Source organism: Neovison vison, chromosome 12, assembly GCF_020171115.1.
Source record: "Neovison vison isolate M4711 chromosome 12, ASM_NN_V1, whole genome shotgun sequence".
In the NCBI taxonomy this organism is placed as follows: Eukaryota; Metazoa; Chordata; class Mammalia; order Carnivora; family Mustelidae; genus Neogale; species Neogale vison.
The window spans coordinates 99,999,190-100,013,553 of record NC_058102.1 but is presented as its reverse complement, the minus strand read 5'-3'; the positions used below and the strand labels follow the sequence as shown (position 1 = coordinate 100,013,553).

The 14,364-nt window shown below is 44.6% G+C and overlaps 1 protein-coding gene across 1 annotated transcript; it reads right to left on the bottom strand.

Moving 5' to 3' along the window:
• Window positions 1–5,698: 5,698 nt before the first annotated feature.
• On the bottom strand, window positions 5,699–13,034 carry ATP5MC2 (ATP synthase membrane subunit c locus 2). Its single transcript, XM_044227479.1, has 5 exons — window positions 12,992–13,034; window positions 9,522–9,591; window positions 8,211–8,300; window positions 7,484–7,677; window positions 5,699–5,961 (listed from the first exon to the last, which is right to left on the bottom strand). The coding sequence occupies exons 2-5, from the start codon at window positions 9,558–9,560 to the stop codon at window positions 5,847–5,849; spliced, it is 438 nt and encodes a 145-aa protein (XP_044083414.1). The 5' UTR covers window positions 9,561–9,591; window positions 12,992–13,034; the 3' UTR covers window positions 5,699–5,846.
• Between the last annotated feature and the right edge of the window lie 1,330 nt (window positions 13,035–14,364).

Here is a 14,364-nt window from a genome sequence, read left to right as displayed (position 1 = left end):
AAGTTTCAAAATTTAATTCCGCTTATTTCTATGACAGCTCCAGGAAGCACATCTCAAGGAAATGTGCTCATTTCACGCAAGGGAAGAAACTTGAAGCATAAGAAGTTTACCTAAAGCGACTTGAACCCAGGATTCTGGGACTTTCAGTCTGGTCAACTCTATAGGGCCAAGCTACTTTCTGAAAATTTTATGGTCTTTTGCACTGCACAAATTTTCCCGAGTTAAATCCCCACTGACTATTCTCCTGTTGCTAAGGGAGTTATAAGCTAGTTGTTTGTTATCCTTTGCAGTTATGTTTTGGAAACTTGAAAGTCCCCACTCCAACTGCTGGGTGATGTGAATGGAAAGGCCTTACAGGTACAAAGGGGATGCAAGTCTGTCTGGTCTTGGATTCTACACCTACATATACATAACCCTTCCTGCCCCACAAAATCTGCAGAGCTGGTTTCTGTAAAAGCAGCTACATAATTCCTGGAAGGCTCTAATCCACAGTGGTTAAAAATACCCATCTTGAAGGCAGAGCTGAGCCAACTAAACTGAGCCTGCCCAGAAACCCAGGAAATAGGCAGTGGGGTAAAATGAATCCGGGGGGAGGCAAAAATGTTACCTATCAGCAATTAACAACAGGGACGGTAACTGTAAGAAAAACAGATCAATCACCTTCACTGAGAAGTCTAAAGAACTATCTACATTTGTTTTACCTCTCCATCAATGATACTGTGGTCCCTATACCTTGTGATGTGAGAGAATGCAAGCAACTTTGGTTGTGGGTTTCTATTTGGTTTTATCACTTCCTGCCTAGATAACCTTAAGGACAAGGCATCACTCTTGAATCTGAGGCTTAGTTTTTTTCATCTGTTAAAACAAGAAAATAGGGGCGCCTGGGTGGCTCAGTGGGTTAAGCTGCTGCCTTCGGCTCAGGTCATGATCTCGGGGTCCTGGGATCGAGTCCCGCATCGGGCTCTCTGCTCGGCAGGGAGCCTGCTTCCCTCTCTCTCTCTCTGCCTGCCTTTCCATCTGCTTGTGATTTCTGTCTAATAAAAAAACAACAACAAGAAAATACATCTACTTCATACAAATTAAATAGCTATAGTAAAATATTATGCCATATAATTTTTGTTTAAAGGTCTTTCCTTCTTTAGCCTTCCTGAGCTACATTAGATTCAATGAAGTTAAGAGGCAGAGGGCCAGATAAATCAACTTCTGGAGTTTCTTTTCAGCATTAAGAGTCAGATGAAATGTTACTTCTTTTGCAGATTTAAACATTGTATAAACTTTCTACACTACATAGTAAATTATTACAAACTTAGTAGTTTAAAACAACACCCATTTATCACCTTACTATTCTGTATCATAAATCCAGGAAACTTGTGTTCTCTGCTTAGGATCTCACAAAGCCAAAGTCAAGGCAGGTGTTGACTGGGATAGTCTTTTTTTTTTTCCACTTATGTAGGCTCCACATTCAGCACATTCCACTTATGTAGGCTCCACATTCAGTTCAAGCCCCAATGTAGGGCTTGAACTCATGACCCGGAGATCAAGACCTGAGCTGGTATCAAGGGTTGGATGCTTAACTGACAGAACCATCCAGGTGCCCGGCGGGCTAGAATTTTATTTAGAGGTTCTGAGGAAGAATTCACTTCCAAGCTCATTCATACCATTGGGAGAATTTAGTTCCTTGCAGTTGCGGGACGTAGGTCCTCATTTCCTTGCTGGTTGCTGTTTAGGGGGTCAATTTTGGCTCTCAGAGGCCACTTTCCAGTCCTTGTATCTGTTCCCCTACATCTCTAAAGCCAGCAATGGAACACTGAATCCTTCTTTCAAATCTCTCATTTATCTTTCTGCCACCACCCTGAGAAAGCTCTTTGCTTTTAAGGGTTCCTGGGATTAGATCGGGCCCCCATAGATAATCTCCCCATCTTGTCAACTGTGCCATGTAATGTAACAAAATCACATCTATCATATCCCATTAAATCCAAAAGTTCTGGGGATTAGAGTAGGACACATTTAGGGGAGTCATTTAAAAATTTCTGCCTACCACCACACTTATACAAAAGATCAAAGGATCTCTTATGGGGTAAGGGGAGGAAGGAACTGGGAACAAACATCTCTAAGTAACCATTTACACTTATTACAGTAAGAGAAGCCAAGCATTTGAGATGAGAGGCCTGGCCTCATCCTGGTATTCTATCCATCATGTCTTCTGCCATTTCTACGGTAGCTAGTTTGATCACAATGTACTTACTAACACTCACACTGCCTTGAGATGAATGTTTCAAAACTAAAAACATTTTAAGGAATGCCTGGGGACTAAAAAATCTTCTTGCGTTTTAAGTTTTTCTCATCAGTGAGAACACCAAGCTGTCCAAGAGTGTGTCCTAAGAATACATGTTGGAAAATGCACAATTTTAGATACAACTCAATAAAGACAAAGTTTAATTGCTCACAACTTAGAGGATGAGGACAATATCCTCTACTTACCAGAGTGACGCTATCCTCTTCCCTTTTCTATTTCAGAATTCAGCTTGAATATTCCTTCATCTCATTTCTCTTGAAAGGATGTAAAGACACAGAGCAGCCTCTAAGTGCCCGGACACCAACTTAAGCTAAATCACCAGTGTTGTTCCTAAACATATTTCTCATCTGGATGACCTGAGAAAGCCTCAAACTAATAGATCCATCCTGAAATGGAGCCTGTAACAGGGTTACTCATTACTGCTGTTTAACATTTAGATTATTTCCAAAGGACATCATTTTCCTCTAATTAGAATGGCACTCCTCCCCTGGTTCTGAAGAAACACAACTGACTTTTGAAAAAACAGGAGTAAGAGGGAAGCAAGCCTGGCTGCCTTCAGCATCCTTGGGTTCTCTCTCACATGTTTTATGGCTAGAATTTATAAATTTTGGATGGTCAGTTCCCTTTTCCATGCCAACCATAAAAAAGGGAGAAGCCATCTACAAAATGGCTATAATATGCTGTGAGCTCCATGAATGAGAAAGCAAATTATAATCAATATATTGAATTTTGATGGCACCATCCTTTCCAAATACTCAAAGGGCCTCTGTGTGTATGCACATTAATTCCTGTGATGAAGATTATTACTCCTATTTAGTAGATGGGGACAAACAGAGGGTCTAGAAAGTTACTGGTCAGTGATCTGCCTAATATCACAGTGGCCAGTGGTAGAAGAGCGATTAGAACATCTCCTGATACACCTGAAACTAATGTAACATTGCGGTCTACTCAAAAAAAAAAAAAAATCTGACTTCAAAACATGGTCTCTTTCTAAAACTACAAGGACAGTAGAAAGCTTTCATTACGTATTATTAAAGTTGGAAAGCGCTTGAGAAAATTTGCTCTTGGACCCTCTACTAAAACATAGCACTTCTCTCCCTAAGTTGTTAGCAACCTGGGTTGCCCATAACTATCTCCTGGGGCTTGAAACGAAGAGGTTGCCTGGACTCCTCCTGAAGTTGCTTCCAAGCTCCTTGCAGCACCATCTCATCATTTACCTCAGAGAGAACAAAAACACGTGGGCCACTAAGCGGTGCTCTCCCCAAGCACCTAAGTTGATAAGGGGTTAGCTAGAATCAATCCCAAAGAAAGGGCCAAGAGAAAAAAACAGATACCTGATGACTCGGAAAGAGGATGGGCAGCAGAGGCCCTACCAGAGATACAAATCTAAGAGACCATAGTCGAGGAATAGAGTCTGTTCCCTCTCTCAAAGTATGTACATACCTTCCACCCACTCTGAGCTGGAGGAGATATTCTAGTGAAAGCTCCACTTGGAGCCCTATGGCCCAGAATACACTTAGTTGGGGGTAGTAGAGCAATCTGGAAGCAAGCTGTGGATAAGATCCCTCTCAACCCTTGATCACAATAGCAAAAGGACAGGGGTGAACGATTTTGGGTGACCTGCTTCCTGAGGATCAGTTTACTCTGGAGTTAAGTCTGCACTGGGCTTTTATAGTCAATTAAATCAAAAGAAAAACTTTTGTGTTGCGGTCATTCACATTATCAGGTAAGGACTTTAACCCAGTTTACTTCAAGCATGTGTAGGATAAAGCTTATTTTAAGTGTATCTAGCCATTAGAAAATATAATTCTTCACTTTTGTATTAACCCCACTGTCCAAAGTCCCTCTTCAGGAATTTTTAAGGAAAAAGGTTTATCTTTGCTTATTCTGCCCTTTCCTCTTGCTTGGGATAAGTAACTGGCAACATGGCTTGGGGAAGAGTCCCACAAGACCAGCAGTTTTGTTTTGTTTTTTAATAAAGATTTTATTTTTTTATCGGACAGAGAGCACAAGTAGGCAGAGAGGCAGGCAGAGAGAGAGGAGGAAGCAGGCTCCCCGCCAAGCAGAGAATCCGATTTGGGGCTCGATCCCAGGGACCTGGGATCATGACCTGAGCCGAAGGCAGAGGCCTCAACCCACTGAGCCAACCAAGTGTGCCAGCAGTATGGTATTCTTACACCCTGGCTACAAGATATGATCCTTACTCTAGCTCCAGCTTAGCTAGTCAGTGTTTCTGAGGAAATCCTTTGACATTTCAAACTCTTGGTTTCCTCATTTGTGAAGGTGGGTGGTTTAGATAATTAAATATAAAGAGTGACAAAGATATTGCTGAGATGCATCATTTAGATACTTCTAGGGATACAAAAATGAACATGACAAGGTCGCTTCAAGGAACTGAGTCTAACTTGGAAGATAAAAAACATATACATGCATACAAATCCACAATTTATCATAGACCATAAGCATTATAAAGGATACAACATACTCTATAGTTCTTTATTTTGTTTAATGCTCATTTGGCTGATGGTAGATGGAAAACAGATGAAAGCTTCGTAATGAAGAGTGCATTTAAACTTTTTTTAAGAAAATATTTGAGAGAGAGAGCAAGACAGTGAGAGCATGAGCAGGGGGTTAAGGGCAGAGGGAGAAGCAGACTCCCTGTTGGGCAAGGAGCCTGACATGGGGCTCAATCCCAGGACCTTGAGATCATGACCTGAGCTGAAGGCAGCTGTTTAACTGACTCAGCCACCCAGGCACCCCTAAACTCAGTCTTTAAAGATAAGAGGGAGTTTGCAAAAGAGGAAAGTGTGCAAAGATTCAGAAAAAGAAAGCACAGATGGCCAAAGGGCAAGGCCTGAAGATAAGGACAGGAAAGAGGGAAAGTATTTGAAAAATGACAATACCACTTTGGGTAGAGTGTATGGTGTATGGGAACAATAAAAGATAAAATCTGAGAAAGCTGAGGTCAGACTGTTTGAATTGGTAAATGACAAAACTTATCTCATACTTAAGGATTAATCTGGCAGTGGTAGATAGAAGTAAATGCTAGAGGGAAGAGACTGGAGGCGAGGCCTGTTAAAAGTTTATTGCAGTAGGTCAAGTGGATGGCAATGAAGGCCAGAGCCAGGAGAGTAGCAGGGAAAATAGCCATTCGTCAAAATTTTAAGCCAGTCCTGTTTGTTTCTATGGACTCAATTCTCCAAGGTAACAGGCCATTCCAGGTGAAAATTATTAAAAATGATTGCTAATTTGAATAAAGCTTTCCTGACACAGAGCATGAAGAACAAGTGACCCCACACTCATGCTGAGTTTAGAACGGTCACCACCCACCAGGCCTTATACTTTCACCAAGGCACTCAGCCAACCGTGGAGAACAAATATACACAGGAGACACAAGAAAGCTCTTATTAATACAGTATTTATTTGTCTTCCCTCTGTCAAACCCTGAGCCAACCACTTTCCCCAGGCTGCCTGGGGAGGTATAGGAAAAGGATTATACAGGGCAGACGAGACACGGGAGAAAGACCTATGGGAGGTGGAGACGGCTCCTTCACATGGCGAAGAGGATGAGAAAGGCCACCATCAGGCAAAAGAGCCCCATGGCCTCGGAGAGGGCAAAGCCCAGAATGGCGTAGGAGAAGAGCTGTTGCTTCAGAGAGGGATTCCTGGGAGAAGGGGAGGAGAAAAGACTGAATTTCTAGTCCACACAAAGAAAAAGACAAACACCAAAGGTGGGCTCAGGGAAAACTCATCTCCTCAAGCTCATCTTAGGCAATACGTCTCTCGGGATGACGCCACCATGCCCCAATTCTTGCCTGATATATCAAGGGCTCTACAGAGACTGAATGACAGCAGCGGACAATCCAAAATTCTGTAACAAGACCCATTACCTCCTCCTCCAGTGGATCACCCATAGCATAACTTAAGACCTCCGGGCCTGGACATTTAACTACCTAGGGTCCAACCAGAATGGAAGAGGTATCCACAGTGACAGAGTCTGTGTTTTGAAACTGGAAGCAGCAAAATGTGTAAAAACCAAATCACAATGGTAAAAAAGTCGGGGATTTTAAAGGCTTGACTGGTCTCCCCTTCATTCTTTAAGATGGTCTCTGGGCATACTTCAAAACCCTAGGACTTTATGGAACCCAACTAGAAAAACCCCATTCTAGAGGACAAGGGAGCCAGGGGGACAAACTACTTTCTTTCATTTCAAGCCAAAGATCTGGGGCTTTAAGAAGCTACAAATGGTCTGTGGGGTTTAGAAACAAAATGGGATTAAAAACTCCCAATTTTGGAAGTCAATATATAATTTCTATTTCCCTTATTCGGTCCCCTCTGGAAGCCTTGATGAATGAGGTAAAGTAACACCAACTTCCAACAGAATTGTGAACACAGGCTTATTTAATATAAATCCTAAAAAACAAACCTATTTCCTCAAAGGCATTAAGAGAACTTGCAGGTCTCTAGAGGATTAATTTAGTTTTAACGTGAGTTGCCCAGAGTTGGTGGAGACCAAATAGTCCCCAGTGTCAGAAAGCTGTGGGGCTGACTGCAAAGGCAGTTTTCCCAGGAGTGATGGGGTGAGGGTGGCGGTGAATTCCCAGGGATAGGGGAAAAGCAGCAACCAAGCCATGATGCTGACTTGAGGCGCTAGACCAGTGGTAGCCAACTTTCTCTGTAAAGAACCAGACAGTAAATATTGTAGCTGTTGTGGGTCACATATGGTGTCTGTGGCCCGCTTTTTTTCATGACACTTTAAGGATTAAGATCCATTTTTAGCTCAGCTATACAAAGACCAAGGGGTAGCCCAGGTATGGCCTGCCCGCTTTGGTTTGCTGACTTCGGCTCTAAACCAAAGCTTTTGAATGGAATTTTCCAATATGGTAGCCACTGGACACATGTGGCTATCTAGCCACATTATAAATACACAAAATTTAAACTTTATGTACTGTTAGTTACTTAAATATTTATTTTAAATAATCTCTAAATCCAACATGGGACTCAAACTCATGACACCAAGAGCCACAAGCCCTATCAACTAAGCCAACCAGGAATCCCTAGTTAATAAAAATTTAAATTCAAATAACCACAGGTGGCTACTGTAGAGGACGGTATGCCTCAAGATCCCCAGGTATTTCTGCCCATACCTCTGGAAACATATGAGAGCCAATGGAGGGCCCATCTTACCTGGCATAACCAATGATGAGGCTCCCAAACACAGTCCCAATTCCAGCCCCAGAGCCAGCCACCCCTACCGTGGCAGCCCCAGCCCCAATGAACTTGGCTGCTGTATCGATGTCCCTTGAAATGGCGCTGGTTTGGAAGCTTCGGCTAGGAATAAGTGAGGTCAGGGGACGTGGGGCTGCCAAGATGCTGAGGCCCTGTGAAGAAGATGCCAGTAAAAGATAAAGATTTTAAGAAATCCCCTTTTTTGCTTTGGTAACTTTGTGCCATGTAAACCCTTTATGCTATGACATTCTATGGCTTCTCCTCCAAACAAAAACTTTTTATTCCCTGGAAAATACCCTAAAATGTTGCCAAGCAGAACTTTTTGATGCAAGAGGTGAACATCAAATACCTTCAAGATTCAGGTATGGTCTAAAAGGGTAAGACTTAAACCGCGGCCTGTTCTTGGTGCCCTGAAATCATCGGGATCAAATGCCACCAGCTGAAGTCAGTAAATTAGGTCAGGTAATGGTAGTCAGCAGCAACACACATGAGCATGTGCTGCCAGCAGCAAAAGCTGGAACACTAATCATATGTGGTACCAACTGTCCTCCACCTTCACCTAAAGCCAGTGGCCTTATTCCTTCATTAACTTCATCTGTGATGATTGTCCTCAGCACTCCCCCTACTGGCGCTGCCAGGTAGCCCTTTTCACCCTTCACCCCGAAAACCACAGGCCCAATCTGACCTTATAAGGTGCCTCATCTGTCAGTGTCTCGGGTGGTTTTAGCACCACTGCAGACAGTGATCTGCTCAACAGCTGAGAGGTGCTCCTGACCTAAGGGGAACAACACATAGGTAAGAGAGTCAAGGAAGTTGCGGAGAAGTTTCAGAACCATCCCAAGTTGTCACGTGGATGCCCCATTCATTCACTTGAGGGTAAATCAGAATCTTGGATCATTCTTTCACATTCAGCAAACTAAGAACCATTTGAGTTCTCTTGCTTCTCAGGCTTCTCCTCTATTTTAAGGGAAGAAACCTACTTCCTTTCAGACCACAATGTACTGCCATTGTGTTCAAAATTTACCCCGTTTTATAGCCCTTTCTGACTAACCCCAGGCAAAAGCGGACAACCTGGTGGTTACCAGCCAGTTTTAGTCAGAGAGATCCAGATTCTAATCTAAACTCTATTTCAGCCTTGTGATCTTAGGACAAGTAACTTAAATCTTTCCAAACCTGCCTTCTCATCTATCAAACTGGAAGGCGGTAACTCAGGATTGATGTGAGAAGTAAAAGAGATTATGCACACAAATTAGTATACCCAGTGTTCCATCCATCAATGGTACACATGAATAGTGCCACCCCTTTTCACTTATGGATGTATGAACCGGTTGCCTCCACCATCTAATAATCTGTAATGTCTGGGACGCCTGGGTGATACAGCCAGTTAAGCACCCAACTTTTGTTTTCAGCTCAAGTCATGATCCCTGCATTAGGCTCCGCACTCTGTGTAGAGTCGAGATTCTCTCCCTCTTCCTCTGTCCCTCCCACTTGTTTTCTCTCTCTTCCCCTCTAAAATAAATAGTAAATCTTTTTAAAAAATAATCCACAATTTCTTCCACTCTGTTGCTTTTGAGTCATATATTTTTTCCAATGTGTATTTACATGTGATTTAACTTGCCATTCAAATTTCAGCTCCCAGAGGGAACTCAGGGTTATGGTTCTCTAACACTCAGGGAAAGATCCTATACACAGTGCATATTCAGTTGAAGTTAGGCTATTTCCAGTTGGGTTCCAGTTTACAGGAACACAGTTTTAGGATAGAAATAACCCGATCTTAGCCTAGATTCTCATTTTCACTCTTCTAATATGGTTGGATGAAAAGATTTAACTGGCTTCCAAGGGATCTGAGACGGGAGGTGTCTGGTAAGCATTCACTCTCTGTTGTCAGGCTAACATAGCAAAGGACTTTCTCCCAGCCCAACTGTGAAGACCAAGGTGTGACAAGGAAGAAGCAAGATCCCCCTACTTAACTGTCTCAGAAAAGGCAGGCACTCACCAAGAACGGGGTGGAGACGAACTTTGCGCAGGCGTACATTTTCAGGGAATGAGGGGCTGTGGCAGGAGAGCTGAAAATTACAGAAGTAGAATTGTAAACGTTGTCCTTATTCATCAAAGGAGATCTTAATTAGCAGAAAAGGTGCTCTGGAAAATTTAAATGGCCCAGAGAGCAGAGTGAATGACCTCAAGTCATCAGCAGAGATGCAATCAAAACCTTAAAGTCAAGATTTCCTCCACACAGTTTCTAAGATTTCCTTATAATCAAGTTACTCCCACTAGTCTGTATAAGTAGCCACTTGGTCTCAACTTTAAGACCTGTATTCATTTCCACAGCTTGTAAGTTGGTGTCTTCAGAGAAGTTCCTGTGTCCCCAACCTAAGTCTTCCTCAGTTTCTATTCAAAAGGAACTCTTCTAGGGGCGCTTGGGTGGCCCAGTGGGTTAAAGCCTCTGTCTTCTGCTCGGGTCATGATCCCAGGGTCCTGGGATCAAGTCCCGCATCGGGCTCTCTGCTCAGCAGGGAGCCTGCTTCCTCCTCTCTCTCTGCCTGCCTGTCTGCCTACTTGTGATCTCTGTCTGTCAAATAAATAAATTAAAAAAACAAAAAACAAAACAAACAAAACAAAAGGAACTCTTCTAAGATTTCATTGTCCAAGATCGAAACAGCTGACCTTTAAAGACTCTTAAGAGTTGTTTGTTGAAGTTCAAGACCCTGGAAGGATCTCCAATCTCTTTTTACTGAACCTAGTTACCTGGAAGTTATTGGGTTCCTCAAAACACTTCAATTTCCTACATTAATTAAAAGAGTGAGGCAGATCAGTGAGGAATCCTCCCATTATCCTAGTTAGCCATGATTGTTATTCATTTTCACCACCACCCAAGTGGCATTCAATTTTGTATGCTTAAGATCTAAAACAAATGCTGACACCCTACAGATAGTCCCTAAGTTTGCAGAAATGAAGTTATTTAAGAGAAAAGTGGTTGAGTTAAAGACCTACAGAAAGATTTCCCTGAGAGGCCCACAAGAACTAGTTACTTGAGGGTAGGGATGATCTATATATTAAAAACGCATATTCAAAAAAAACAAATAAAATAAATGCATATTCGAAAAATTCTGCATACTCGGGTCCCACTTTAGACTGTCCTGATCATGATCTTGGGTATAAGGCCCAAGTGTCCTATTACTTCAAACAAGCTTCTCAAGTGATTGTCAGGTACACTGAGAGCAAGGTCTTAAAACCACTAACGATGGTAGTGGTAGTCAGGACTTGACATTTTCTCACACTTAAGTTAATGCTTCCTAATATGCTATAGGTTGAAATACTCAGGGGTTACTTAAAACCTGTTAAATAACACTTCCTTAAATGAGTTGTACTCAAAATTTTTCCACATACCCTTCTGAATCCAGAATCAGTCACTTTTAAATTAATCGGTGGCTTCAACTCTTGTCCTGTCTCCAACTGCCCATACATAACTCTAACCCAATTTTGCAGCAGACTATAAAGGTTTTCTTTGGTCAAAATCCAAAATTTCCCTAAAGCTTAAAAAAAAGGAGGACGGGGGGTGGGGTGAATCAGTCAGTTGAGTGCTCCACTCTTGGTCTGGGTTCAAGTCACTCTCTCAGGGTCATGGGACTGAGCCCCACAAGGGGCTCTGAGCTCAGGGATGAGTCTGCTTAAGATTCTTTTCCTCTTCCTCTCACTCCCCACCCATGCTCTAATAAATAAAATCTTTAAAAGAAAAAAAAAGAGAGAGAGCGAGAGCCAAACTCTGTAGAGAATCTAAATGTCCATCAACAGATGAATGGATAAAGAAAATGTGTATATATAAAATGGAATACTATGCAGCCATCAAAAGAAATGAAATCTTGCCTTTTACAACCACGTGAATGGAATTAGAGGGTATTATGCTGAGCGAAGTAAGTCAATCAGAGAAAGACAATTATATGATCTTCCTGATATGAAGAATTTGAGAGGTAAGGTGGTGGGGTTGGGGAATAGGGAAGGAAAAAATGAAACAAGATGGGATCAGGAGGGAGAAAAACCGTAAGAGACTCTTAATCTCACAAAACAAACAGGGTTGCTGGGGGAAGGGGGACAGGGAGAGGGTGGGTGGGTTATGGACACTGGGGAGGGTATGTGCTATGGTGAGTGCTGTGAAGTGTGTAAACGTGGCGATTCACAGACCTGTACCCCTGGGACTAATAATACATTATATGTTAATAAAAAATAAAAAATTAAAAAAAAAAGAGCACTAGGCACCTGGCTGACTGTCAGTATGGCATGCAACTCCTGCATTTTGAATTCGAGCCCCACCTTGGGTGTAGAGTTTGCTTAACATGTAATAAATAAATAAGTAAATAAATACGGTTTTCCCCCCAAGGCAATTACACCTCAACATCATCATACAGAACATAGTTGTGGGGCGTAAATTAAGTAACATGTAGTTTAATGTGGTGCTGACATGTAACAAATCCACAAAAAAGAGTGGCAATTACGGGAGACTGCATGAAGTGCTGATGTCTCCACTGGTCACCTAACCGCGGCAAATCTGCAGTTGCTAGCCTACAACACTCCAGACGACAGCATCATCCAGAATCAGTGGGCCTAAATCATCACAGTTTTATTCTTCCGTGATCAGTCAGAGTTAGAGAGGGCTGTTGACTTAACCACTCCTTTCCTTAAACCTTCTTTTCCCTCACAAGAGGAGAGTGTGGGGACTCAGTATACCCTTGACAGAAAAGCTGGCAGGAGAAGACCACCGATGGGCCCCCCACTACTCTTTCAGGCCTGCTGCCTTTAATAGAAAAACCTTGCTATTAGCCCACCACTTCCGTTTTTTCCAACTTCTCTTGGATGGAGGAAGAGAACGGTATTGCAAGACAACCAATGGTTCCAAAGAAACTGGTTTCTCTTCTCTGCCACAGCTCTCCTAGGCCACGGTTTGAATGGAGAGGGTGTTTTGGCTCTTTGTTCTACCGTGTCCACGATTACTTTTAAAAGACTATCAGCTATCTCCATTGCTTGAGGCAGCTGAGGTCCTGAGGCCAAGTCTGGAGGTTGCCCGATAAGGAGACAACGAGTCAGGATAAGAAGAAAAAACTGAAACAGGAAGGGAGAGTATGGGGTTTGTGACAACTCTGAATAGACAAGAGGGAGAAAAGAACCTCTGCAAGAACCGCGTGGAACAGGTGAAAAGAGCGTTCTGGGATTTGACTTTCGCCAGCTACAGAGCGCTCTTCCCTCCCTCCCCCCTCCCACGAGACATCCAAGATGGCGCCAGGCCCGCGCGGTTGGAGGTCACCGGCACGCGGAAGGGGCAGCCCTAAGGCGCGGGAATACCAGGAACATGGGAGGGCGTGAGGACCAGGGTGGGCGCATGCAAGGTAAGGGCCTCAAAGGACTCGTGCGAGGTAGGGTGTTCCGCGCGCGTGCGCGGCGCATCGCGGGCGCGAGGGCCCAAAGCCTTACCTGCTCCCAGGGCCGAGGAGACAGAGAGGGCGGGGGGAGGGTCGGGGGGGGCGGGAAGAGCAAAAGGGAGGCTCAGCGCATGCGCGGCCCGGACCAACGAGACGCTCTACTAAGGATAGAGTGATTGCAACGTTGAGGGTCGGCCCAGGCGCCACAGCGCCGCCTGCCAGCTTTGTGGCGGCATTCGGCCAGTTGCTCCACCTGGTGTTTGAGAGGAGAAACTGCAGGCAGAGCCGACCCTGTGCAGAAATGAGGACGACTCTCCGGTGTAAACCGATCCGTAACGTGGCCTGCGGTTTGGTCCGCTCAGCGTTTGGGATCGTGTACCCTTTCCCAGCATGTGCAGTCACATTGCCAACCCCAACCTCCCAACCCCCCCCACACACCAGAAATTCAGTGTTAAATAACATACATCGAGATGGGGGGGGTCCTGTGCACAAAATGTAGCAGAAGGAAAATTAAAAGTCATGGCACTCCTGCCTTCTGTCGCCCAGGGACCCTGACCTTATGGACTGGAAACCCGTTCAGTGGGCGAATAGTGAGCAAAATGCCCCAGCTGCTTGTGGTGGCCTCACCTTTATTTCCCTCTCTTTCTTATTCTAGTGATCAGCCAGAATGAGGAAACCAGCATCACCGAACCAGAAGATAGGGGCTAATGATGATTGTGACTCAAGCGCCCTGACACTAAGCCTTCTCTCCGGAGTCCTGAGACAGTCAAGGAATAGTGGGCACCAGGGACCTGTAGTGAGGTTGTGAGGTCACCGCAGGCATGCCCCTGCCTCTGCCCAGACTCCATCTGTGGGAGTTGAGATAAGCCGTCCTCCCACAAGGTGCTCTCATGGAAGCCCTTCGGCTTCTCCTTCGTGCCCTTTGGCTCTTCCTTTCCCGGATGGAAAGCAGTGGGGGTGGGGGAATCCTGGCCCTCATCCCAACCTCTAGGCCTCTTTGTCTCCCAAGACAGGCGACGAGCCGCTCCGTTGGAAGGAAGGCGACAAGGCCTATCCACTTCCCCTCATGTCCAAACCCCAGCCATCCAGGCATCGTGCTTGAACGCGGCTCGAGAAGGACGGGGAAAGCTCACCAAACCCCCATAAAAAATAAAAAATAAAAAGAAAGCCGCGGCTGTAAATAAAGCCAAATCCGCCACCCTCTGAGGGGCCGTTTGTCCTCCCCTCCTTGGCCCCGTCCTTCCCGCCGCCCCCTCCCGGCTCCTGGGCCCCGCGGCGCCCCGGCCCCGAGCTCCTCCATTTAATCGGATTTGGGAGAAGGGGAGGATAAATCACGGCAGCAGCTTTACGGTCCCGGAGGAGAGGCGAGCCGCAGCCAGGCACACCCCGGCCGGCGATAAAAACCGCCGCTGAAAGCCCACGGAG